Source organism: Oncorhynchus mykiss, chromosome 19 (assembly GCF_013265735.2).
Source record: "Oncorhynchus mykiss isolate Arlee chromosome 19, USDA_OmykA_1.1, whole genome shotgun sequence".
Taxonomy (NCBI): Eukaryota; Metazoa; Chordata; class Actinopteri; order Salmoniformes; family Salmonidae; genus Oncorhynchus; species Oncorhynchus mykiss.
The window spans coordinates 38,166,744-38,194,102 of NC_048583.1; the positions used below are offsets into that span (position 1 = coordinate 38,166,744).

General features: G+C 41.3%; 1 protein-coding gene across 1 annotated transcript in view; it reads left to right on the forward strand.

Annotated features, from left to right (window-relative positions):
* Window positions 1-24,336, forward strand: part of lclat1 (lysocardiolipin acyltransferase 1) — a 35,236-nt gene extending 10,900 nt beyond the window's left edge. The window contains exons 2-6 of the mRNA XM_021574120.2: window positions 18,329-18,498; window positions 18,781-18,979; window positions 19,101-19,247; window positions 20,573-20,689; window positions 21,470-24,336. Coding sequence (XP_021429795.1) covers window positions 18,331-18,498; window positions 18,781-18,979; window positions 19,101-19,247; window positions 20,573-20,689; window positions 21,470-21,990 — 1,152 coding nt within the window. The 5' untranslated portion in view covers window positions 18,329-18,330 and the 3' untranslated portion in view covers window positions 21,991-24,336. The remainder of the gene's footprint in view (window positions 1-18,328; window positions 18,499-18,780; window positions 18,980-19,100; window positions 19,248-20,572; window positions 20,690-21,469) is intronic.
* Window positions 24,337-27,359: the final 3,023 nt, after the last annotated feature.

Consider the following 27,359-nt stretch of genomic DNA (forward strand, 5'->3'; position numbering starts at 1 on the left):
AGTGATCCAGTGTATTATCCGTGCAAGTGTTGCAATCAATATGGTGATAGAATTTAAGTAGCCTTGTTCTCAAATTAGCTCATGTTCATTATGAACTATCGTGTGCATAGTGATGCACCAAAACTTTAGTGCATTTTTATAGGATAAGCATTAGGGTTGCACAATTTGGGCAATATTCAGAGGTGGAAATTTTCTGTGGAAATTAACGGGAGTATATGGGAATTAACGGAATATATGCAAATTAATATTAATACCATTTAAATGTAGATGTTTTTTGCATAGGATATATTTTCCATATGGTGACAAATATAAACCTTTTACCTTATCATAAGTAGATATAATTAAATCCTTCCAATAGAAATAAAACTATTTAATTATGAATTGGACATTAATAGCAGGAGTTGACTCTTCACGTGATGATTTCACTGAATAACCTCTTGGAACTACCCATCCCGGATCCGGCAGAATTGTCATCAACTACACTAATTAGCATAGCGCAACGGTCAAAAAATATTACTAGAAAACACAGCTTAGCCTTTTGTTAATCACCCTGTCATCTCAGATTTTGAAATTATGCTTTACAGCCAAAGCAAGACGAGCGTTTGTGTAAGTTTATCGATAGCATAGCATTATGCCCAGCCAGCAGCAGGAAGCTTGGTCCCGAAAATCAGAAAAGCAATCAAATGAACCGTTTACCTTTGATGAGCTTCGGATGTTTTCACTCACGAGACTTCCAGTTAGACAGCAAATGTTCCTTTTGTTCCATAAAGAATATTTTTATACCCAAAATACCTCCGTTTGTTGGTCACGTTATGTTGAGAAATACACCGGAAATAGCGGTCACGACAACGCCGAACAAAATTCCAAATTAGATCCATAATATCGACAGAAACATGGCAAATGCTTTTTATAATCAATCCTCAAGGTGTTTTTCAAATATCTATTCGATAATACACTGTTCAAAAAAATAAAGGGAACACTTAAACAACACAATGTAACACCAAGTCAATCACACTTCTGTGAATTCAAACTGTCCACTTAGGAAGCAACACTGATTGACAATAAATTCCACATGCTGTTGTGCTAATGGAATAGACAACAGGTGGAAATTATAGGCAATTAGCAAGACACCCCCAATAAAGGAGTGGTTCTGCAGTTGGTGACCACAGACCACTTCTCAGTTCCTATGCTTCCTGGCTGATGTTTTGGTCACTTTTGAATGCTGGTGGTGCTTTCACTCTAGTGGTAGCATGAGACGGAGTCTACAACCTACACAAGTGGCTCAGGTAGTGCAGCTCATCCAGGATGGTACATCAATGCGAGCTGTGGCAAGAAGGTTTGCTGTGTCTGTCAGCGTAGTGTCCAGAGCATGGAGGCGCTACCAGGAGACGTGGAGGAGGTCGTAGGAGGGCAACAACCCAGCAGCAGGACCGCTACCTCCGACTTTGTGCAAGGAGGAGCAGAAGGAGCACTGCCAGAGCCCTGCAAAATTACCTCCAGCAGGCCACAAATGTGCATGTGTCTGCTCAAACGGTCAGAAACAGACTCCATGAGGGTGGTATGAGGGCCCGACGTCCACAGGTGGGGGTTGTGCTTACAGCCCAACACCGTGCAGGACATTTGGCATTTGCCAGAGAACACCAAGATTGGCAAATTCGCCACTGGCGCCATGTGCTCTTCACAGATGAAAGCAGGTTCACACTGAGCACGTGTGACAGTCTGGAGACGCCGTGGAGAACGTTCTTCTGCCTGCAACATCCTCCAGCATGACCGGTTTGGCGGTGGGTCAGTCATGGTGTGGGTTGGCATTTCTTTGGGGGGCCGCACAGCCCTCCATGTGCTCGCCAGAAGTAGCCTGACTGCCATTAGGTACCGAGATGAGATCCTCAGACCCCTTGTGAGACCATATGCTGGTACGGTTGGCCCTGGGTTCCTCCTAATGCAAGACAATGCTAGACCTCATGTGGCTGGAGTGTGTCAGCAGTTCCTGCAAGAGGAAGGCATTGATGCTATGGACTTGCCCGCCCATTCCCCAGACAGAATCACTCTGAGAGCCCTCAGCTGGCCACTTACGCAATGTAGTCGTTTACGCTCATTCTTCAACATAAAGGCGTGAAACTACGTCACAATGCTGTAGACACCTTAGGGAATACGTAGAAAAAGGAATCTGGTTGATATCCCTTTCAATGGCTAGTAGGGGTGCAAAGGAATACAACTGTTTCAAAACATGAGTCACTTCCTGATTGGATTTTTCTTAGGCTTTCGCCTGCAATATCAGTTCTGTTATACTCACAGACAATATTTTTACAGTTTTGGAAACTTTAGAGTGTTTTCTATCCTAAGCTATATGCATATTCTAGCATCTGGTCCTGAGAAATAGGCCGTTTACTTTGGGAATGTTATTTTTCCAAAAATAAAAATAGTGCCCCCTAGTTTCAAGAGGATAAAAGAAAGGGAATATTGAATGATCCCCAATGAGCCATCGCATCTCAAACATTTTCAACATACGTCTGTAAAATGATAGTCTAGAAACTAAAGCTTTGGTTGTCTTCCTCTCAGGCTTCCATGTCTTCTCCCTGGACCTCAATGTCCACCTCCTTGAACATCAGACTCTGAGGCCTCATCTTCACTGTCACAATGATGGATGCAAACGGGGAAAGAGCCTCAGATCCACAAAGTCCCTTCCACCAGGTGGCTGATGCAATATGGCAGTCATGCTAACATCTCTCATCTCCATCCCAAAGCCCTTGCTTGGAAGTGTACTTTGCCAGAATGCCAAGAACCTTGCCCTCATCCAGGCCAAGGTGGCGAGACATGGTAGTGATGACACCGTAGGCCTTGTTGAGTTCTGCACCAGACCGATGCTCTTGCCAGCATACTTGGGGTCAGACATGTACGCTGCAGCATGTATGGGCTTCAGGCAGAAGTCTTCATGCTTTTTGATGTATTTCAGAACTACGGTTTCCTTTGCTTGGAGGAACAGTGAAGTGGGCAGGGCAGTATGGATTTCTTCTCTTACATCTGCAAGCAGTCTGAACATCAGACAGGATGGCATTGTCTCCCTCAATCTGTGCAATGGCTACTGCTATAGGTTTCAGGCTGCTTACCACTCTCTCCCAAAATACACCATCCATGCAATGTACAGACCGGTGTGTCTGTTGTCCCTTGTCTGTGCTCTTGTAGAATAGTGGTTGAGGGTGGAGATGATGTAGTTAATTATTCCTTGCCCACAAACATTCGACCACCCATCAGAGATGACTGCAATACAGTCTGCTTTCTCTGATTTGCTTTGCCTTCACTTGAATTCTGTTGAACTCTGCATCCAGCAAATTAGTAGATAAAGCGTATCTGTTTTGAGGGATGTATGCGGTGCGAAGAACATTCAGAATTCTCTTCCAATACATATTGCCTGTGGGCATCAGAGGTGAACCAGTTGCATACACAGCTCAAGCAAGACATTACTCAGCATTTCTCTGACTACGTTCCTCCATTGAGTCAAAAAAACCTTCTAATTCCAGGAGGACCATGGGCTATTGCTATCGATAAGGTGTCTGATTCATAATTTTCACCTCGAATAGAAGAAGAGGGACTTTTGTCAAAAGTTGTGAGCGTGGAGGGAACTTTATGCACTTGGCCAGATTCTGCATCTTTGTTACATTCTTCACATGTGATTTGGCACAGTATTTTCAAATGTACACCACTTTTCGTTCTACATTAGCTGCAATGAAATGTCTCCACACATCAGATATTACCCGTGGCATTTTCCTGTAAAGATTGGGGGGAAAATGTAGTAAAAAAAAAAAAACTAATAGAATTCCATGTACAGGTAAACAGTTAGGTAGTTAGATTATTATTATTATTTTTTTTGTAAGATGTTTTAAAATGAAACGTGTATGGAAACAGGTGAATTTACACTCAGTTAGCAGGCTCAAGCAAGCTAAAAACCCACATGGTAGCAAAAACTAACTAGCAGTAATTGTTAACAAGTTAGAAATGATTTAACACACTTTGCTGTAGGCAAGCTAGTTAGCATGCGCTAATAGCGTTTCAAACGTCACTCGCTCTGAGCCTTGGAGTGGTTGTTTCCCCTGCTCTGCGAGGGCTGTGGCTTTTGTGGAGCAATGGGTAACGCTGCTTCGAGGGTGGCTGTGTTCCTGGTTCGAGCCCAGGGAGGAGTGAGCAGAGGGACGGAAGCTATCCTGTTACACTGGCAATATTAAAGTGCCTATAAGAACATCCAATAGTCAAAGGTATATGAAATACAAATGGTATAGAGGGAAATAGTCCTATAATAACTACAACCTAAAACTTCTTACCTGGGAATATTGAAGACTCATGTTAAAAGGAACCACCAGCTTTCATATGTTCTCATGTTCTGAGCAAGGAACTTAAACGTTAGCTTTCTTACATGACACATATTGCACTTTTGCTTTCTTCTCCAACACTTTGTTTTTGCATTATTTAAACCAAATTGAACATGTTTCATTATTTATTTGAGGCTAAATTGATTTTATTGATGTATTATATTAAGTTAAGTGATCATTCAGTGTTGTTGTAATTGTCATTATTATAAATAAAATTAAAATTAAATCGGCAGATTAATCAGTATCGGCTTTTTTTGGTCCTCCAAAAATCGTTATCGGTAACGGCGTAGAAAAAATCAGAATCGGTCGACCTCTAATCTCATTAGTGTGCAAGATCTTGAGCATCAGCTGTACATGTGATGGAAGAATGCACTGTGCATGCAGAGGGTTGCAAGTCCATTGACTTGTGGATAGTTTAACCAAAATATGCCTCAAGACCTAGAATTGCCCTATGCTTATCCCACAAAAAAGGTTCACTGTTATAAGCTTTTTTTTAAAAATGAATTTAGCAAATTTACAAAAATTCCAGGGCTTAACTTCCCATTGAACGTTTTCGGAAAATTTCCGACCCTTTGCAACCCTAGTAAGCATTAGAATAAGCCACCTCAGTATTTGCAACCATTGTTGCTCATATATCTCTAGGAGCTAATTCGTTGTCAGTATCGTGGAATAATTCTGTTAAGGTAAGATTTTGAATGGAGAAAGCTGACCCAAGAGCAGTGCTGCCTTTTTTATTCAATCAGTATCGACACATGCCTCAACGACGCAATGAGAGAATGTTCTCTTTAAGTTGTGTTCTGGGAAACATGTTACATATTTGACGGTTGTAGGAAAGATGCATCGTTAAAACACTTGTAAGCCTAAATTCCATTGCTATCGGGAAACCGGGCCCTGGAGGGTTTCCAAAACCTCCCGGGCCAGCGGGCAGCCCTGTATGTCGATTCCTGCTGTGTGTATTGATCATTAGCACAACTAAGCCTTTCACTCTCCCTGACCTTTATCGGAGATCCAATGGAAACAAGTCATTAAAGTGGTGTTGTTTTTTTCTCTCTCTCCCCCCCCCCACTGACTAACACTTCACTCCCTGCAAACTGCACAGCTCATCAGACTGCAGCAATTAGCTGTGAGCAAAGTGGTGATGGAACCCAGGGGTAGAAGTCCTCTGTTTTTCCACTGCAACTGTTCAGCTAGACTAACTCACTAGTTGAGTTAGTGGCTCAGTTGGTAGAGCATGGTACTTGCAATGCCACAGTTTGATTCCCACGGGACCAGTACGAAAAATGTATGCACTCACTACTATAAGTCGCTCTGAATAGAAGTATGTCAAATTACTAAAATGGAAGAAATTCAATGTAATTACTTGGTGGTTTAGAGAGCAGAGAACCAAGAATGGGCAAGACTCGGCTTGCTGTTTAGACATGGTTGAGCTCTCATTTCCATTTGCTCTATGGTGATATCTGGTCTAGACTCAGACTGGAATGCAATACCATTGCCATAGTATGCAGGGTCAGACTAACAGCAAATATTCTGCATTACAGTTAGGCAAGATCCTATTTTAGGCAATGCTCTGTGGACATTGCTATGGTGATTTGAAAAAACATTTAGTCAACCCTCATCTTATGATTTTATTACATTTGTCTGCAGGTCCTTAAATTAATTTAAGACTGACCTTTTTTATTAGATTTTAAAATGCCTTAACAGCAGGGTAGGTAGCCTTTACAATTTGATAGTATTGTCGAACTAGTGTTTCCCCTATGTATGTATTTGTTTTGTTTATGACTAAAATCAGATATAAAGTATGTATAACATTTTATGTAGCAATATATTTTTAAATAACAGTCTTTGAACTAACAATCGGCAAAATAAAATGTAGACAGTCTGGTAGAATCTAAAATTCCAAAAATGTCATGGCATGTGGTCCCCATTTTAAATTTTGTGAAAATGTTTGTGTCACTCTGACAATGTGTAGAATTACAGGAAACTAGCATTAAAGAGCTGAACACTCCAATAGGCATGTGTGTTATTTTGTTGCTCATTAGAAAAAACATATTTCAGTCTTGGTGTGTTTCCTGACCGATTCCGCTTTTGGTTTATTATATTAATTATATTTGTCCCCCATGAGACACTGAAGCCTATTTCACTTCCTCAAAATCCCCAGAATGAAACCAAGATGACTCAAGACATCTGTAATGTTTGTTTTTGCGGATGATGTTTTAGTTGTGCAAGTTTACAATGAAACTAAGGTGTTTGGCGCTGTATTTCCCAAGTTAATAAAAAAAAGTGTGGTCTTACGTAAACAAAGTCTGAGCTGCTGGGCAGGTCTGTCTCATTGTCTAATGCTATTGCTATTGGATAGAGTGCAATCACTGCAGCTGTTCACCCAATGTTAGTGGGCAAATAGACATTGTCAAATCAAAACCCAACCTTCATTTACCTGTTGTGACGCACGGATGTTCCCAACTCCATTTTAGACAAAATTAACCTATTTACACTTTGTAGTCGATGTTGACACTAGAATAACTGTTTTCTGACTCATATCAATGCCAAATAGGCCATTTTCAAAGGGATTCATTGCTTTTTAAAGGAACTTTTTAAAACTGTAAAATGTTTTCCCCACCCAATGGCAAAATGTGTAGTATTGTAGGAAATTTGATTTAACTCACATTTTATTGTTTGCATACACACATTTAGATGTTATTAAGGGTGTAGCCAAATGCTTCTGTGTTCTAGCTCCAACAGTGTAGTAATATCTAACAATAGACACATGTTAAAAGCAAACTAATGGAATTAATTGATATTAGGTTGAGCAATGTTAGAGTCCAGAGTATAAATATACAGTGCATTTGGAAAGTATTCAGACTCCTTAACTTTTCCACATTTTGTTACTTTTTCTAAAATTGATTGATTTTTTTCAACACCGATACCGATTATTGGAGGACCAAAAAAGCCGCTACCAATTAATCGGCCTATTTAATAAAATAAAAAAATATAAAAAATAAAAAAAATATATATATATATATATATATATGTGTGTATTTGTAATAATGACAATTACAACAATACTGAATGAACACTTATTTTAACTTAATATAATACATCAATAAAATCAATATAGCCTCAAATAATGAAACATGTTCAATTTGGTTTAAATAATGCAAAAACAAAGTGTTGGAGAAGAAAGTAAAAGCTTTCTCACATGGCACATATTGCACTAACGTTTAAGTTCCTTGCTCAGAACATGAGAACATGAAAGCTGGTGGTTCCTTTTAACATGAGTCTTCAATATTCCCAGGTAAAACGTTTTAGGTTGTAGTTATAGGAATTATAGGACTATTTCTCTCTCTACCATTTGTATTTCATATACCTTTGACTATTGGATATTCTTATAGGCACTTTAGTATTGCCAGTGTAACAGTATAGCTTCCGTCCCTCTCCTCGCCCCTACCTGGGCTCGAACCAGGAACACATCGACAACAGCCACCCTCAAAGCAGCGTTACCCATGCAGAGCAAGGGGAACAACTACTCCAAGTCTCAGAGCGAGTGACGTTTGAAACGCTATTAGCGCGCACCCCGCTAACTAGCTAGCCATTTCACATCGGTTACACCAGCCTAATCTCGGGAGTTGATAGGTTTGATGTGCTTGAAGCACAGCAAAGAGCTGCTGGCAAAACGCACGAAAGGGCTGTTTGAATGAATGCTTACGAGCCTGCTGGTGCCTACCACCGCTCAGTCAGACTGCTGTATCAAATCATAAACTTAATTATAACATAACACACAGAAATACGAGCCTTAGGTCATTAATATGGTCGAACCCGGAAACTATCATCTCGAAAACAAGATGTTTATTCTTTCAGTGAAATACCGAACCATTCCGTATTTTATCTAACCGGTGGCATCCCTAAGTCTAAATATTCCTGTTACATTGCACAACCTTCAATATTATGTCATCATTACGTAAAATTCTGGCAAATTAGGCGGCCCAAACTGTTGCATATACACTGACTCTGCGTGAAGTGAACGCAAGAGAAGTGACACAATTTCACCTTCTTAATATTGCCTGCTAACCTGGATTTATTTTAGCTAAATATGCAGGTTTAAAAATATACTTCTGTGTATTGATTTTAAGAAATGCATTGATGTTCATGGTTAGGTACAGTCGTGCAACGATTGTGCTTTTTTCCGCACATGCGCTTTTGCTAAATCATTCCCCATTTGAAGTCTTTTGTTAGGAAGAAATAGTCTTCACAGTTCGCAATGAGTCATGTTAGCAGGCAATATTAACTAAATATGCAGGTTTAAAAAGATAGACTTGTGTATTGATTTTAAGAAAGGCATTGATGTTTATGGTTAGGTACACATTGGAGCAACGACAGTCCTTTTTCGCGAATACGCACCGAATCGATTATATGCAACGTAGGACACGCTAGATAAACTAGCAGTATCATCAACCATGTGTAGTTAGTGATTATGATTGATTGTTTTTTTATAAGATAAGTTTAATGCTAGCTAACAACTTACCTTGGCTTCTTACTGCATTCGCGTAACAGGCAGTCTCCTCGTGGAGTGCAATGTAATCAGGTGGTTAGAGCGTTGGACTAGTTAACTGTAAGGTTGCAAGATTGAATCCCAGAGCTGACAAGGTGTAAATCTGTCATTCTGCCCCTGAACAAGGCAGTTAACCCACTGTTCCTAGGCCATCATTGAAAATATGAATGTGTTCTTAACTGACTTGCCTAGTTAAATAAAGGATAAATAAAGGTGTAAAAAAAAAAAAAAATTGGGCCAAATCGGTGTCCAACAATACAGAATTCCGATTTGTTATGAAATTGAAATCGGCCCTAGTTAATCTGCAATTCCGATTTAATCGGTCAAGCTCTACTGCAGATCCTTTCAAACTCTGTCAGGTTGGATGGGCAGCGTAGCTGCACAGCTATTTTCAGGTATCTCCAGAGATGTTCGATCGTGTTCAAGTCTGGGCTCTGGCTGGGCCACTCTGACTTTCAGAGCCTTGTCCCAAAGCCACTCCTGCTTTGTCTTGGCTGTGTGCTTAGAGTTGTTGTCAAGTTGGAAGGTGAACTGTCGCCCCAGTCTGAGGTCCTAAGCAGGTTTCCATCAAGGATCTTTCTGTATTTTGCTCCGTTCATCATTCCCTCGATCCTGACTAGTCTCCTAGTCCCTGCCGCTGAAAAACAAACCCACAGCATGATGTCAATGGGTCTGAATACTTTACAAATGCACTGTACATATGAAGTCAAATCTAATTTTATTGGTCACATACATATGGTTAGCAGATGTTATTTGCGAGTGAAGCGAAATGCTTGTAGAAGAAGCGAGGCAGCCCTCTGTCGGGTCCATCAAGTGGGTAAAACAATATGTAAACATTTATTTAAAGTGACCAGTGTTCCATGACTACATACATAGGGCAGCAACCTCTAAGGTACATGGAAGAGTAACCGGGTGGTAGCCATCTAGTGACAGTGACCTAAAGTTCAAGGCATTGTACCAGGCGGGGGGCTGGCTAGTGGTGTCTCTTTAACAGACTGATGGCCTTGACATATAAGCTGTTTTACAGTCTCTCGGGACCAGCTTTGATGCACCTGAACTTACCTCGCCTTCTTGATGATAGCTGGGTGAACAGGTCCTTGATGATCTTCTTGGCCTTCTTGTGACACCGGGTGCTGTAGATGCAGGCAGTGTGCTGCCGGTGACGTGTTGGACAGACCGTACCACCCTCTGGAGAGCCCTGTGGTTGTAGGTGGTGCAGTTGCCGTACCAGGTGGTGATACAGCCCGACAAGATGCTCTCAATGGTGCATCTGTGAAAGTTTGAGGGTCTTATGGGCCCAAACAAATTTCTTCAGCCTCCTGAGGTTGAAGAGGCGCTGTTTCACCTACACCACACTGTCTGTGTGGGTGAACCATTTCAGATGGTCAGTGACGTGTACACTGATTAACTTTTTTAAGCTTTTCACCTTCTCCGCTGCGGCCCCATTAGTGTGGATTGGGGAGCGTAACTGTGAAATGTTATTTTCGCCCCATGTCAAAACATGTAGAATTGCAGAAAATGTCAATTCAAAACGGCAACATTTTCTCTCTGCGACCTCTAAAGCCGTGCCCCACGCTAAGTTTGCCACAGCTGCTGAAAACAATATAGGAAAAACACTGAACTAGAGCTGGGACAATAAACCAAAAATTACTGACGTTGCCTTCCTCTTACCAATACAATTTTGCTGACATCGGTGATTAGGTGACACAATGTTCCTGCTGATTTTGGGGGTTAAAAAACATTTGTCAACAGTAATGTGCAGAATTTGTATTTTTATTTAACTAGGCAAGTCATTTCCTGCAATGAAAGTGTATGCCTTGTCCCTTTTTCGCTTCACTCCTGCTCCCCCCTCTTGTACACTGAGTAAAGCATGCATACTGACAGTGAGCAACAGTTTTTAAAACTGTTGGAGTTGAGTCTCTGCTTTATGTGAGTATAACAATTATTTTTTAACTGTCAGTATAGAGGAAATAGCACCACAGAGAATGTAATTGAGGTGAAGCGCCAAAGGAGCCCAGAGGGCATTTGCGATGAATACCACAAATAGCCTGTATTGGCCTACAAAAGGGATGCTTTTGCAGAACATTACAGTTTACTGTTAGATCAATTCCATGGCTATACAGCAACAATATTATATTCAGAGTTTGCAATCTAGCTAATGTGTTTTGAGTTCCCACTTCCTCTGGTGGTAAATTATGTATAAAATAGCCTAGGCCAATATGTACAGAAACCATGCAGGCAAATTCATCTCTCAAGGTATCAGGATCCTATTTTGACCAATGTCCTTTGTGCATTCCCTGAACATGCTAAATGAAATACCTGACTTCTTTCATGTGTTACTTGGCACTGGAAAAAGTCAGTCTCGAGCCCTCCCGCTTAGCTACCTTGCTTCGAAGTATAGACATTTGATACCTGCATCACTGAATGGGGGATATTATACTGAATGGATAAATATTATAAAATAATAAGACTTTTTTTGGTTAGTCTGTTACAGCATAATATCTCCAGGAGAGCTACTGGGTGTGTAATTTTTGTTGTTGCTGAATTACAGTTCGTATAAACAAATCAGTCGATTTGAAATAAATGTAATTATACCCTAATCTATGGATTTCACATGACTGGGCAGGGACGCAGCCTTTATTTAACTAGGCAAGTCAGAACAAATTCTTATTTACAATGACTGCGGACACTGGCCAAACCCGGACGACGCTGGGCCAATTGTGCGCCGCCCTATGGGACTCCCAATCACAGCTGGTTGTGTTACAGCCTTGATTCAAACCAGGGTGTCTCTAGTGACTCCTCTACCATTGAGATGCAGTGCCTTAGACCCAAGTGGTGCAGACAGAAATACTCCACTTTTCACCTCTCATCCTCTGAGGACCCTAAAGGTGTGTCCTCCCCACTTCCTGTGTGTGCTCTTCAGCGTGTCTGTTGGGAGTAAGTTGTGGGAGAGAGCAGTAACAGGGGAGGTGTAATTGTGCTGAGCCAGGGTGTTCCTCACCTCTGCCACGCTTCATGTTAAAAAACAACTCTTAAACCCCATCCTGGCTTTGTATGACACACACCTGAGTTGTTAGTGCACCAGTCTATCATCCACTTTGCGTGCTGCTGCCGTGAGAGCTGCTGTGTCATGCTGTTGCTATGCATGGTGGTAATGACAAGAGGGGGGTTGGGACTGGGAGACTTGTGCAATAACAGCGGTAATTGAGGTGGAGGAGCATGAACCCACAGGTGAAACACCTGCTTGGTCGAGCAGAACTCCCTTCACCAAGTCAACAAGACCGAGCAATAAAGACTAGCTGCATAAATAAAGCCATATTAAAAAGCTTCATTTTGCTCTACATTTTAGTTTCTTTCCTACTGATTGTGTAATGATAATTTCTTTATTTCCTTAGGATAGGCTTATATTTTTATCCAAAGCACATGCATAGCATACGTAGCCTCCATCCCAATTCTTAGGCCAGTAGCTGACACTAACAGTTCTGGGAAAGTTTGTCCCACCTCTTGAGTTTCAAATAAAATTGTATTTGTCACATGTGCTGAATACAACAGGTGTATAGTGTAAAATGCTTACTTACAAGCCCTTAACCAACAATGCAGTTAAGAAAATAAATACTAAATAAAAAAAGTTACACAATAAATAACAATCATGAGGCTATATACAGCGGGTAGTGGTACCGTGTCAATGTGTGGGGGTACAGGTTAGTCGAGGTAATTTGTACATGTAAGGTAACGTGACTATGAATGGATAATAAACAGCGAGTAGCAGCAGTGTAAAAACAAAAGGGGAGGGGGGGTGTCGATTTACTAAATTAAAAGTTTTGGCATTTTCCTGGACTTTCTGACTGGCCGCCGAGGTGGTGAAGGTAGGAAACAACATCTCCACTTCACTGACCCTCAACACTGGGGCCCTACAAGTGTGTGTGCTCAGCCCTCTCCTGTACTCCCTGTTTACCCATGACTGCGTGGCCATGCATGCCTCCAACTCAATCTTCAAGTTTGCAGACGACACAACTGCAGTGGGCTTGATCACCAACAACAACGAGACAGCCTACAGGGAGATGAGGGCACTCGGAGTGTGGTGTCAACAAAACAAAGGAGATGATCATGGACTTCAGGAAACAGCAGAGGGGAGCTGCTGTGTGGATCAAGCAGTCATTTGAAAGAGTAAGAACATTTCAGCGAGACAACTCAAAGGCGAAATCCATTAACACCAAGATAATGGAATTGATTGCCCTTGACAGTTAACCGTTCTGTCGTGGGTGATGTTGGCCTTCACGACTGGTTGAGCACCGGTACACACTAACAAGTGCGCTATTTTTTAGATGTTGCCCTACCGGAGTTGCACAGTAATAACGTTACTGCTATTAGCTTCACAACATACTATGGAATGCCGTTTGGGTCTTTGCGTGTCAAATAACACTATTTGACAATAACACTATTTGACACGTTAAATAAGCTTTTAATTTGACACTTCAAATAACATTATAGAAGAATGTGTGTGCTGAAATTAGCATGTGCAAGCCAATATTTAGACTAGATAATGTTAAACAAGGTTGGAATATAAAGCAATGAAATGGGGTATCAGTCTACTCTGTGACACCCAGAGAACTGAAGCGTTTATGCCAATATTAGTATTGTAGCTCTTATCGCGGGACATAGGTTGACATACAGTGCCTTGCGAAAGTATTCGGCCCCCTTGAACTTTGCGACCTTTTGCCACATTTCAGGCTTCAAACATAAAGATATAAAACTGTATTTGTTTGAAGAATCAACAACAAGTGGGACACAATCATGAAGTGGAACGACATTTATTGAATATTTCAAACTTTTTTAACAAATCAAAAACTGAAAATTGGGCGTGCAAAATTATTCAACCCCTTTACTTTCAGTGCAGCAAACTCTCTCCAGAAGTTCAGTGAGGATCTCTGAATGATCCAATGTTGACCTAAATGACTAATGATGATAAATACAATCCACCTGTGTGTAATCAAGTCTCCGTATAAATGCACCTGCACTGTGATAGTCTCAGAGGTCCGTTAAAAGCGCAGAGAGCATCATGAAGAACAAGGAACACACCAGGCAGGTCCGAGATACTGTTGTGAAGAAGTTTAAAGCCGGATTTGGATACAAAAAGATTTCCCAAGCTTTAAACATCCCAAGGAGCACTGTGCAAGCGATAATATTGAAATGGAAGGAGTATCAGACCACTGCAAATCTACCAAGACCTGGCCGTCCCTCTAAACTTTCAGCTCATACAAGGAGAAGACTGATCAGAGATGCAGCCAAGAGGCCCATGATCACTCTGGATGAACTGCAGAGATCTACAGCTGAGGTGGGAGACTGTCCATAGGACAATAATCAGTCGTATATTGCACAAATCTGGCCTTTATGGAAGAGTGGCAAGAAGAAAGCCATTTCTTAAAGATATCCATAAAAAGTGTCGTTTAAAGTTTGCCACAAGCCACCTGGGAGACACGCCAAACATGTGGAAGAAGGTGCTCTGGTCAGATGAAACCAAAATTGAACTTTTTTTTCTTCAGCAGGGACAGGGAAGATGGTTAAAATTGATGGGAAGATGGATGGAGCCAAATACAGGACCATTCTGGAAGAAAACCTGATGGAGTCTCCAAAAGACCTGAGACTGGGACGGAGATTTGTCTTCCAACAAGACAATGATCCAAAACATAAAGCAAAATCTACAATGGAATGGTTCAAAAATAAACATATCCAGGTGTTAGAATGGCCAAGTCAAAGTCCAGACCTGAATCCAATCGAGAATCTGTGGAAAGAACTGAAAACTGCTGTTCACAAATGCTCTCCATCCAACCTCACTGAGCTCGAGCTGTTTTGCAAGGTGGAATGGGAAAAAATGTCAGTCTCTCGATGTGCAAAACTGATAGAGACATACCCCAAGCGACTTACAGCTGTAATCGCAGCAAAAGGTGGCGCTACAAAGTATTAACTTAAGGGGGCTGAATAATTTTGCACGTCCAATTTTTCAGTTTTTGATTTGTTAAAAAAGTTTGAAATATCCAATAAATGTCGTTCCACTTCATGATTGTGTCCCACTTGTTGTTGATTCTTCACAAAAAAATAGTTTTATATCTTTATGTTTGAAGCCTGAAATGTGGCAAAAGGTCGCAAAGTTCAAGGGGGCCGAATACTTTCGCAAGGCACTGTATATGGCTCAATTCGGTTTTTTAGAGTCCCACCATAAGATCGACGATGCTAATGTTCTTTGGGTGTCACTGAGTCGACTGATACCCCATGTCATTTATCCACAATCCGTAGGTAAGGCTGTACAGTGAAATAAGTATACCCCCAATGCAATTCTAAAGTATAATACATCCAGTGTGATTTCAACAGATCTTTGTCAAATTAATGAATTGTCTTGTTTTTTTTTATATATATAACATTCCAACATCGTTTTGCATGATGTATTCAATTATGGCATAATTCTACTATTTGTATTCCTTTGCATCACTGTCAATTACATATTTATTCTGAAGGCTAATCGCTAAGTCCACTATTGTGGCTATTCCTTATTTTGGCTAGCTTCACATGGATGGTTCCGACCACCATTAATCAAATAAGAACGGTCTAATAGATTATGGTTATTTTAGATGGTGACACCTAGCTACTGTAACATTGTCATTTTGGGGGAAGAACATTGTTTGCATCCATGAGCTAGCTAGCTGCTATTTATGACCAGCGCTGTAGGTGCTACCAGCGTCATAGCATGTGTATCGATGAATAGTTGTGACATATATGAAATACGAGTGATAGTGTAATCAATGTGTAATAGCTACGTAAAGAATGTATGAATGCGTTACATTATTATGTGATGTACAGTCATATTCAGGTCCTGATTGGTCAGTGTTATTTGACACATAAGTGAAAGAAATGGGGTTTTACTGGTAATGGGGACATGTGTAAATGCCAACAAAATTTATATATATTTTTTTCCAACTTTATTTAACCAGGTAGGCCAGTTACAGTTGAAGTCGGAAGTTTACATACACCTTCGCCAAATACATTTAAACTCAGTTTTTCAGAATTCCTGAAATTTAATCCTAGTAAAAATGCCCTGTTTTAGGTCAGTTAGGATCACCACTTTATTTTAAGAAGATGTCAGAATAATAGTAGAAAGAATGATTTATTTCAGCTTTTATTTCTTTCATCACATTCCCAGTGGGTCAGAAGTTTACATACACTCAATTAGTATTTTGTATCATTACCTTTAAATTGTTTAACTTGGGTCAAACGTTTCGGGTTGCCTTCCACAAGCTTCTCACAATAAGTTTGGTGAATTTTGGCCCATTGTTCATGACAGAGCTGGTGTAACTGAGTCAGGTTTGTTGGCCTCCTTGCTCGCACACGCTTTTTCAGTTCTGCCCACAAATTTTCTATGGGATTGAGGTCAGGGCTTTGTAATGGCCACTCCAATACCTTGACTTTGTTGTCCTTAAGCCATTTTGCCACAACTTTGGAAGTGTGCTTGGGGTCATTGTCCATTTGGAAGACCCATTTGCGACCAAGTTTTAACTTCCTGGCTGATGTCTTGAGATGTTGCTTTAATATATCCACATCATTTTCCATCCTCATGATGCCATCTATTTTATAAAGTGCACCAGTCCCTCCTGCAGCAAAGCATCCCCACAACATGATGCTGCCACCCCCGTGCTTCACGGTTGGGCTGGTGTTCTTCGGCTTGCAAGCCTCCCCCTTCTTCTTCCAAACATAACGATGGTCATTATGGCCAAACATTTCTATTTTTGTTTCATCAGACCAGAGGACATTTCTTCAGAAAGTACAATATTTTTCCCCATGTGCAGTTACAAACCATAGTCTGGCTTTTTTATGGTGGTTTTGGAGCAGTGGCTTCTTCCTTGCTGAGTGGCCTTTCAGGTTATGTTGATATAGGACTTGTTTTACTCTGGATATAGATCATTTTGTACCTGTTTCTTCCAGCATCTTCACTAGGTCCTTTGCTGTTGTTCTGGGATTGATTTGCACTTTTCACACCAATGTACATTCATCTCTAGGAGGCAGAATGTCTCCTTCCTGAAGGTTATGAAGGCTGTGTGGTCCCATGGTGTTTAAACTTGGGTACTTTATACTTGCGTACTATTGTTTGTAGAGGTTGACCGACTGATTTTTCAACGCCGATACCGATTATTGGAGGACCAAAAAAGCCGATAGCAATTAATCGGACAATTAAAAAAAAAAAAAAATATATATATATATATATATATATATATATATATATATATATATATATATATATATATTTATTTTCATTTATTTTTTGTAATAATGACAATTAAAACAATACTGAATGAACACTTATTTTAACTTTAATACAATACATAAAATCAATTTTGCCTCAAATAAATTAAACATGTTCAATTTGGTTTAAATAATGCAAAAACAAAGTGTTGGAGAAGAAAGCAAAAGTGCAATATGTGTCATGTAAGAAAGCTAACGTTTAAGTTCCTTGCTCAGAACATGAGAACATATGAATGCTGGTGGTTCCTTTTAACATGAGTCTTCAATATTCCCAGGTAAGAAGTTTTAGGTTGTAGTTATTATAGGAATTATAGGACTATTTCCCTGTATACCATTTGTATTTCATTAACCTTTGACTATTGGATGTTCTTATAGGCACTTTAGTATTGCCAGTGTAACAGTATATACAGTGGGGCAAAAAAGTATTTAGTCAGCCACCAATCGTACAAGTTGTCCCACTTAAAAAGATGAGAGGCCTGTAATTTTCATCATAGGTACACTTCAACTATGACAGACAAAATGAGAAAAAAAAATCCAAAAAATCACATTGTAGGATTTTTAATTAATTTATTTGCAAATTATGGTGGAAAATAATTATTTGGTCACCTACAAACAAGCAAGATTTCTGGCTCTCACAGACCTGAAACTTCTTCTTTATATTTAGGCTATTCAGTGAAAATGTGAAATATTCAGGTCTAAGATGAGGTTGTCGGCGAGCTGCATAAAATCCAGTTCCCTGATCACAGCATTTTAGCAGTAAGAAACCCCTGGCTCCGACCCCTATTTACATTCCACAATAGGAATGTCTGCCTTGGTTTTTCCACTGTTTTTGTGGAAATGTAGGAAGATCCACAGAACATGAGGGTTTGCTATTGATGAGGACATAACTCCATTTTGTCTTACATTAGGCTGGTTCATGATTAATCCAATCCTTCCTCATTATGCCCAACTTGCAGTTCTACATCAACATAGGAATTCGGCAGAATTGATTAGCCATCTCTGGAAGTGTTTATCCTACTTATCTCCTTCATGATCAGTTTAATACTGTAGTGAACTAACAAGTTGTCTTCACTGATGCATAAGGAGAGTCGAAATATAAATATTAAGTAATCTCTCTCCTTCCCAGGTATGGCGGTGTCTGTGCGTGGGCTGTACTTTGTGGTGACCCTGTTTCTGGGCAGTTTCTTTGGCAGCATCTTCATGCTGGGCCCTGTGCTACCTCTAATGCTGCTGTCACCCTCCTGGTACCGCTGGATCACAGACCGTATCGTTGCCACCTGGCTCACCCTGCCCGTGGTGAGTCATCTTACCCCTTGTCTGTCTCTCGGTGTTCCTTATGTCTGCATCCACTTATGTCTCTTATCACCTTTGTTTGACCACTGTGGTTAACTGTTTCGCCTTTTTGGTTTTGACCTAACATTCTTTGATCTATTGTCTTGATATTCTTTGACCTCTCACTGACTTTTTGGTTTGTTTGTACTATTCTTGGTGTCTGTGTTTTGGAACCAAATGAAATGAGTCTTCCTGTTCCTACGTACCTCCCCTCCCTCCCCCGTTTCCCTCCCTATCCCTGTGCAGGCCCTGCTGGAGCTGGTGTTTGGGGTGAAGGTGGTAATCACGGGTGATGGCTTCATCCCAGGGGAGCGCAGTGTGATCATCATGAACCACCGGACGCGTCTGGACTGGATGTTCCTGTGGTGTTGCCTGCTGAGGTACAGCTACCTGCGACTGGAGAAAATCTGCCTCAAGGCCGCCCTCAAAGTTGTGCCAGGCTTCGGTGGGTGTAGGCAACACACATACACCTCAGCATGAGTTACACAGTGAAAAGAAAATGTATACACACGACTGTAAATTGCTTTGGATTAAAGAGTGGCATTAATCTGGTTAATTTGCGTCAGGCTGGGCCATGCAGGTGGCCTGCTTCATCTTCATCAAGCGTCGGTGGGAGGAGGACCGCAGCCACATGGAGAACATGCTAGAGTACTTCTGTGACATCAGAGAGCCCCTGCAGCTCCTCCTCTTCCCTGAGGGCACTGACCTCACCGGTAACAGCTTTCAGTGACAACAGTCACTTAGCCAACCAGGGCAATGGTTTGGTTAGGACATCAACAATAGTACCCTGCATCAACCAACCTCTTCCATCTCTCATCCCCAAGCTTGTTTACATCGGTTTTAGAACTCCCTGAGGATGTATGTGTGATCTGTGTATGTGTATACAATCCTCTTAAAACTTCTTGCGACTCTCAAACCCGGAGCCGGGAGCGTAATCATCGCCTCAAACTAATTAGCATAACACAGCGGACATAAATATCCCTAGAAAATCTTCCTATTCATGAAAATCACACATGAAATATATTGAGACACAGCTTAGCCTTTTGTTAATCACACTGTCATCTCAGATTTTCAAAATATGCTTTACAGCCAACGCTAGACAAGCATTTGTGTAAGTTTATCATAGCATAGCATTATGCCTTGCTAGCAGCAGGCAACATTTTCACGAAAATAAGAAAAGCAATCAAATTAAATCATTTACCTTTGAAGAACTTCGGATGTTTTCACTCAGGAGACTCCCAGTTAGATAGCAAATGTTCCTTTTTTCCCAAAATATTATTTTTGTAGGCGAAATAGCTCCGTTTGTTCTTCACGTTTGGTTGAGAAATTGACCGGAAAATGTTGCACTCACAGACAATATCTTTGCAGTTTTGGAAACGTCAGTGTTTTCTGTCCAAAGCTGTCAATTATATGCATCGTCGATGAAATGAAATACTGCCCCTAGAATCAGTTGGACCAGATATGACAATTTACTAATCGTTTTAGTAATGGTTCCTCCACTTCCCCTACTGTCCTGGAGGGCTGGTGATAGGATTTGGATCAGGGTTTGCTTTTATGTGACCCCTTCTAGATCAGAGATGTCTTTGTCCCTGAGAAGATATCTAGGGATCTATAGGTGTAGTGCTCCCCCTAGGCCAGTGTCATATCTTTTGATGAAATCAGCTTATGAAATTATATTTTATTCATATCTAGTAAGGACATTTTTTTATTCATTTAACCATTTAGCCCCTAACTTGGCAAGTCGGTTAAGAACAAATTCTTATTTACAATGATGGCCTGGCAAAAGGCCTCTTGCGGGGACAGGGGCTGGGATTAAAAATATACATAAATAAATACAAAAATATAGGACAAAACACACATCACGACAAGCAACAAAACTACATAATGGGTGGTCATATACCATACATCAATGTTCTCTCACTCTTACAGTGTGCTAAACCCTATCCAAGAAATGTAACGTATTACAGTCAATTATCCTAGATGCTGACAATATTATTGAGCCTACTTCTCATTTTCTGTTTTTCTCTCTCTCCTGCAGACTACACTAGAGCAAGAAGTGATGACTTTGCGGAAAAGAACGGCCTGCCTAAGTTTGAGTATGTGCTGCACCCCCGCACCACTGGATTCACCTTCATCGTGGACACTCTCCGCAAAGGTCAGGGGTTAACTTTTTCTATATTTACTGTAATTTTTGACCCATTTTGCTGTAACATGCAGTAAAGTGAAACCAAGGGTGTTTTACTGGCTGTTTGTATTGTAGTCATCTGTCATCGCTTGTTATGACAACAGTTAGCCTATGTCAAATGACTCAAGCGTGAAGGAATTATAACAAGCCACATCAGTGTTACCTGTTTTTCTTTAGGAATCTCAGACTAGTACTTCATCAACACTGTGACACATTACAGCACCCCGAGGCATCTCATATTGGCCTGTGAGCTAATCCTGGCAGCCTTCCATCAGTCTTAAATACCGCCGCCTGCGGCGCTTAGCTGGGCACTAACTCACCAAGCAGGTGTTCTGAACCACAGTGATGTCATCGGACTTAGCCCTGTTCCCTCACCTCTGGTGATTGACATGTTATCTAGGTGGTCTTTGTCTGAGTGCGCTGTGCCCCTGGCCTATTTATATCCTCTGACTCTCATACAGTACAGTAGGGAGTCGGTGGGAGCTCAGGGCTGGCAGGTGTCGTGTCATCCTCCCAGGCTGATATTTCACTCAGGTCCCTGCTCATTGTGTGGTATGGGAGTGGGGCTGCAGGCATATTTAAGAGACAGGAATGATATAGTGCTCAGTGTGGGAAGCAAGCATGTCCTCAATATACTTAGTTAGTTACATTTGACTCAAGGATATGGATCTTCTGCATCAGCATCCACACAAACCCTACAGTTAAAATAAAGATGCACGTCGGTCATGCATACCTCCCCTCCTTTTACAGGAGACAACCTGGATGCCGTCCATGACATCACCGTGGCCTACCCCAAGAACATCCCTCAGACGGAGCGCCACCTGATCCTAGGGCAGTTCCCCCGGGAGATCCACTTCCATGTGCGCCGCTACGAGGCCTCCGCCCTGCCCACATCCCCTTCTGCCCTGCAGGCCTGGACTCAGGAGCGCTGGGCAGAGAAGGAGGTCCGCCTGAGGGACTTCTACGCCGCTGAGCCCCGGGGCTTCGACAGGGAGGGTATGTGCCGCGTTCCCCCTTGTAAGACGGAGCTCCGTGTGGCTCTGATCAAGGCAGCATCTCTGTTCTACTGGAGCTCTTTCATAGCCTTGTCCTTCGCAGGCCTCTGGCTCTGGGCCCCGCTCCGTCTGTACTTTTTAGTGATGATGGGTGTCTACTTCGGCCAGCAGAAGCTGATAGGAGGGCTAGAACTACTGGAGCTGGCCTGTCATCGCTACTGGAAGTCTGTGACTGGGGACGAGAAGGAAAAGGTGGTGGACGGGAAGAAGGAGTGAGGAGGAAGGGATGGCAGGAGGCTAACGTTTCTGCAGTGTTCAGTGGGGATGCTAGGCCTGAGTCCACAATTGGGCTTGGTGCATATGCTGGAGGGTCATGGGCAATCTCCCTCGCTTCACAGGGAGTAAAGGGTGAACCGGCAGGCAATGTGCATGGCTTCTAGGGTGAGCTAACCTCACGGCTGAGGTTGCAGAAAAAAAACACAGGAAAGAATGAATGTTGTTCTTCTTGCTGGCTTGCTGGGGTCATAGTAGCTCATCACAGCCATTACGCTGTAAAGCCTTCATGTGTCTAACTGTCTAGCACCTTTGCTGTCTTTCTACAATTAAGAGGACTATCATTGGTCATCCTTTTTGTTCTTATGTTTATATTTCGTATCGTTCTAGAACCAGTGTCCATACATGTGTATGGGTTTCACAATAATATACAGAATATTATGTCTTAGCCATGTGTTTTAAATTGATTTTATTGTTTTGCGTATTTCCTTGGTTATGTATTTATTTATTTTAAGTGATGGAACAGAGCCATATACACAGCACTCATACATTAGATTAGTGTATGCTGTGATTATTTTAGTCCATATTTTAACTGTTATTGTTCTGTGTTTAGCCAATGTAGATTATCCATTAGTCTAGCCAAATTAATCACTGTTTTCCGCAAGCAATCATTAGCCAACAAAAAAATGATTACCGGTAGAAATGAATGTTATCTGTCCAAGCGATGAGTCAGTTATACACTTAGTGTAGAATTGTTTACTGGCGTTGAATCTGAACACTCTTAAGACATTAAGGTCACTGTCATGCCATTTACATTAAAGGTGCAATATGCAGAAATTGCTTTGCCATTCCCTGGTTGCTAAAATTTGAATAGTTTGCCAAATTTCAGTTTGTGACAAAGCAATGTATAGTGTAGCATATCATTGTACCATCAGTTAACTATATTTTCAATAACCAAAAATATTGTATTTTCAGCTGTTTTGAAGCTGGTGTACAAAACCGAAAGTAAAAGATGCAAAAACTAAATTTAACGGAAAGCATAGAAATGGTGCATATAGAACAGATCTACTGCTTCTTAGACTTGCTTTTAATGCTAAAGACGGATCTATAACTCACATTTCTATGTGAATTTGGTCAGGTTGCCCAAAAAGTTACATATTGCAGCTTTAAGCCTTTATAAGTTAAGCTGTTTTCATTGTTTAACTCTTGATAAACCTGATGATTTTTGTATGCATGCTGGGAAAAAAATGCTTTTGCAGGAGGAAATCCAAATGCAAGAATTGGTCATGTGATCTAAAAAGGAACCAAACAGAATGTAGTAATCTGCCAAAACTGGGCAGGGGATTTTCACCACGTGTTGCTGATAAAGGTGCTGTGAACTGCAGCAAGACTATCGTGCACTCTGGATGGAATGGGTGACGATGTAGGATTTGAGATCTGTGACTGAGCACATACAAAATCAGCTTAGTTTTCTGCTCTTTTTCGGAACCAACCGAAAGAGGGTCAAAGAATGTCATTGGGCAACACCACTCCACAGAGGACCAGACTTGGAGTGGAAAACTGGTCTTGAAGTCACCCTAATCTAAAAAAGCCTCATGCCCACCTCTCTCTCTCCCTGGGGAACTGGCATTGATGTTCTCGGTGTGCTGCTAAACTCAATTTAGCAGATGACAACTGAGAAAGCTCTACTGGTTGTGCCAGGGGAAAAAAATATTTAAATGAGAGCATCAGATTGGGCAATGCTCTGTCCACTAGTACCTAGCCACTGCTCTCAATGCCACCTCCAACCTTGCCATATATAGAGTTGAATGGTTTCTCGCACAATCCAGAACCGTTTTTATCAATGACACTGTGCACTGTTTGATCTACCGACCACCTCAATGCTGCAGGTCAAATGATCATTTTTGTAAGAGAAGTGTCCTATGTACCAAGTCATAGATGGTTGTCTGTTCTTGTTTCTTGAAATACGAGGCCCTGTTCAAGTGTAGGGGCTGGTTACTGTGATTAGGCTGTGTTAACAATTCTCATCAGCATGTCAATGGTTTACCAAATTACTAATCATCTCTATTACTAGAATCTTTGAACCAGGTAGAATTTCCACAATTCTCCCATCTTTCTCATCTGTTGTCTTTGTTTCCCTATTTCTAGCTTTCTTGGTTGCTCAAAATTCTATTTTTGTTGTGTTTTCTGTTTTTGTTCTCGTCCATAATAGGCTCAACTGCTGATGCTGGACTCCTTTACAATCACTATCCTCAGGTAAATCTTTACTGGCCACTGTTATCAGTTATTACGCTGTTCAATAAATATATCATTTCAACCCATGCAGATGCTCTGCGTGTCTCTAAGAAATGTGTCATGTCAAATTATTTCTTCACTGGTTTGCTTCCTGGATGCTGACCCAACATTGTCAGCTCACCACTGTGGGTGGTCCAGATATTCAACCTAACTTAATACTAAATTGTTCTAAATTGTTCTAATTTTGCCAACCTCCACAACCATTAGAATCTCGTAGTTGTGGACTCCTGGAGCGTTCTTACTAAACATTGCAGTGAATGAATCAAGACCCTACACGCTCATGTTACACAACACCGAGCCATGGTGAGCTCATGCCATAGACCGTATATATAAATACACACACCACTGCAGTCTGCTGCAGTGCCTACAGACAGAGGGCAAGAGAGTTGAAGGTGAAGCGGTGTTGCTGTGGCAACTAATGTTGACTCCACCATTCCCTAGCAACGTGATGCAGAATGATGTCAATGGAAAGTATGCTATTATTTTCTCTACTGCTAACGGTATGATGCCAGTTTGTGTGTGTGTGTGTGCACGTCGGTTGGGTCTGAGCTTTGTCTCCAAGCATCTGATTTTAAATCCCAGCTCATTAATGCTGGTGGTTGAGAGGGATGGAGTGATGCTGACATCTTTGGGAAAATGCAGGTATAGACACCAGGTTTACACAGGACTTTTTAAAATAGTCACCCCAGGGACTATTATTCACAAGGTAATTATGGATATGGGTTGAATTATTCTGTCAGTTTGTCTTTAGCTGTTTCTTTTATCTATGCTTTGGCCAAATTGAAGTCCACAACTCACTGATGGATATGACAGTGGGTGGATGCATACAGCTTCCATCATTCTGTGGACATGGTCCTATTCCTTCTCATTCCTGGTGGGACATGAAATCAGGGGCTCCTTATAGAGTAGCTTTCTTAAGAGCTGCATAACAGCATACTGACTACATAGGAAGGTTTATGCAAGAAGTATAATGCTGTCACTTAGTGGCAAGAAAAAGTATTTGAACCCTTTGAGATTACCTTGATTTCTGCAAAAAATTGGTCATCAAATTTGATCTAATTTGCAACTAAGGCACAAAATTAGACAAACATAGTGTGCTTAAACTAATATCACAATCATGTGTGTATTTTTCTTGTCTATATTGACTACATTTAAACAATCACAGTGTAAGTTGGAAAAGGTATGTGAACACCTAGGCTAATGACTTCTCCAAAAGCTAATTGGAGTCAGGAGTCAGTTAACCTGGAGTCCAATCAATGAGATGAGATTGGGGATGTTGGTTAGAGCTGCCTTGCCCTGTAAAAAACACTCACAAAATGTGTTTACTATTCACAAGAAGCATTGCCTGATGTGAACCATGCATCTAACAAAAGATATCTCAGAAGACCTAACATTAAGAATTGTTGACTTGCATAAAGCTGGAAAGGGTTACAAACGTATCTCGAAAAGCCTTGATGTTCATCAGTCCACGATAAGACAAATTGTCTATAAATTGAGAAAGTTCAGCACTGCTACTCCCTAGGAGTGGCCGTCCTGCAAATATGACTGCAAGAGCACAGCGCAGATGAGGTTAAGAAGAATCCTAGAGTGTCAGCAAAAGACTTACAAAAATCTCTGGAACATGCTAACCTCTCGTTTGATGAGTCTACCATGCATAAAACACTAAACAAGAATGGTGTTCATGGGAGGACACCACGGAAGAAGCCACTGCTGTCCAAAAACAACCTTGCTGCACGTCTGGTTTGCAAAAGTGCACCTGGATGTTCCACAGCGCTACTGGCAAAATATTCTGTGGACAGATGAAGCCACAGTTGAGTTGTTTGGAAGGAACACAACACTATTTGGAGAAAAAAGTCACAGCACACCAACATCATAACCTCATCCCAACTGTAATGTATGGTGGAAGGGAGCATCATGGTTTGTGGCTGCTTAGCTGCCTCAGGACCAGGACAGCTTGCTCTCATCGACGGGAAAATAAATTCTCAAGTTTATCAAGACATTTTGCAGGAGAATGTTAGGCTATCTGTCTGCCAATTGAAGCTCAACAGAAGTTGGGTGATGCAACAGGACAATGACAGAAGTAAATCAACAACAGAAAGGCGTCAACAGAATAAAATACATATTCTGGAGTGGCCCAGCCAGAGTCCTGAACTCAACCCGATTGAGATGCTGTGGCATGACCTCGAGAGCAGTTCACACCTGACATCCCAAGAATATTGCTGAACTGAAACCGTTTTGTAAAGAGGAATCGTCCAAAATTCCTCCTGGCCGTTGTGCAGGTCGGATCCGCAACTACAAAAAACATTTGGTTGAGGTTGTTGAGGTTATTAAATCCTACTTTTTCCACCCTGCACTGTGAATGTTTACACGGTGTGTTCAATGAAGACATGAAAACTTATAATTGTGTGTTGTTAGTTTAAGCAGACTACTACTGTCTACTGTTGTGACCTAGATGAAGATCAGATCAAATTTTATGACCAATTTATACAGAAATCCAGGTATTTCCAAAGGTTTCACATACTTTATTCTTGCCACTGTATACATGAACGGTGCTTCCCAACATATACAGTTCCTAGTGTATTAACTTATATCCTACAGCGTGCAGAGTAATAGGAAGTGTAATTAACATGAGATGACTTCCATGGCCAAGTCTGCTGAAAGAGATCTGTGGCTTGGGGTGGGAGTGACTGCATGGGGGGGCAACACCGCTAGGGAAAAGAATCACAAATACAATGCATATTGGGGACCAGAAACTTGTTTGTTGATCTTTCTGTTTTTTTCTACCTTGAGTATTGGTGGAGTTGTTGAGTGCCAGACCTAATCGTGTTGATCTTTTAATCCACCCTCTTTTAACCTCCTGACTCTTGTCCTGCTTAGTTCAATCAGCTGAGATGCAGTACCTTACAAGTACACTACAACACCTAGTTATAACAAAATGGACCACCTATTCTATCCTGCCAAACCTGTGTAGTTAATCAAGATTTGTGAGAGCCTGCCTAGTAAGTGTTGGTTAGTACTCTGTTCCTTCCTTGAGTGATTCCAGACCCCTGCTGATTCTACCATTAATGACACCCACA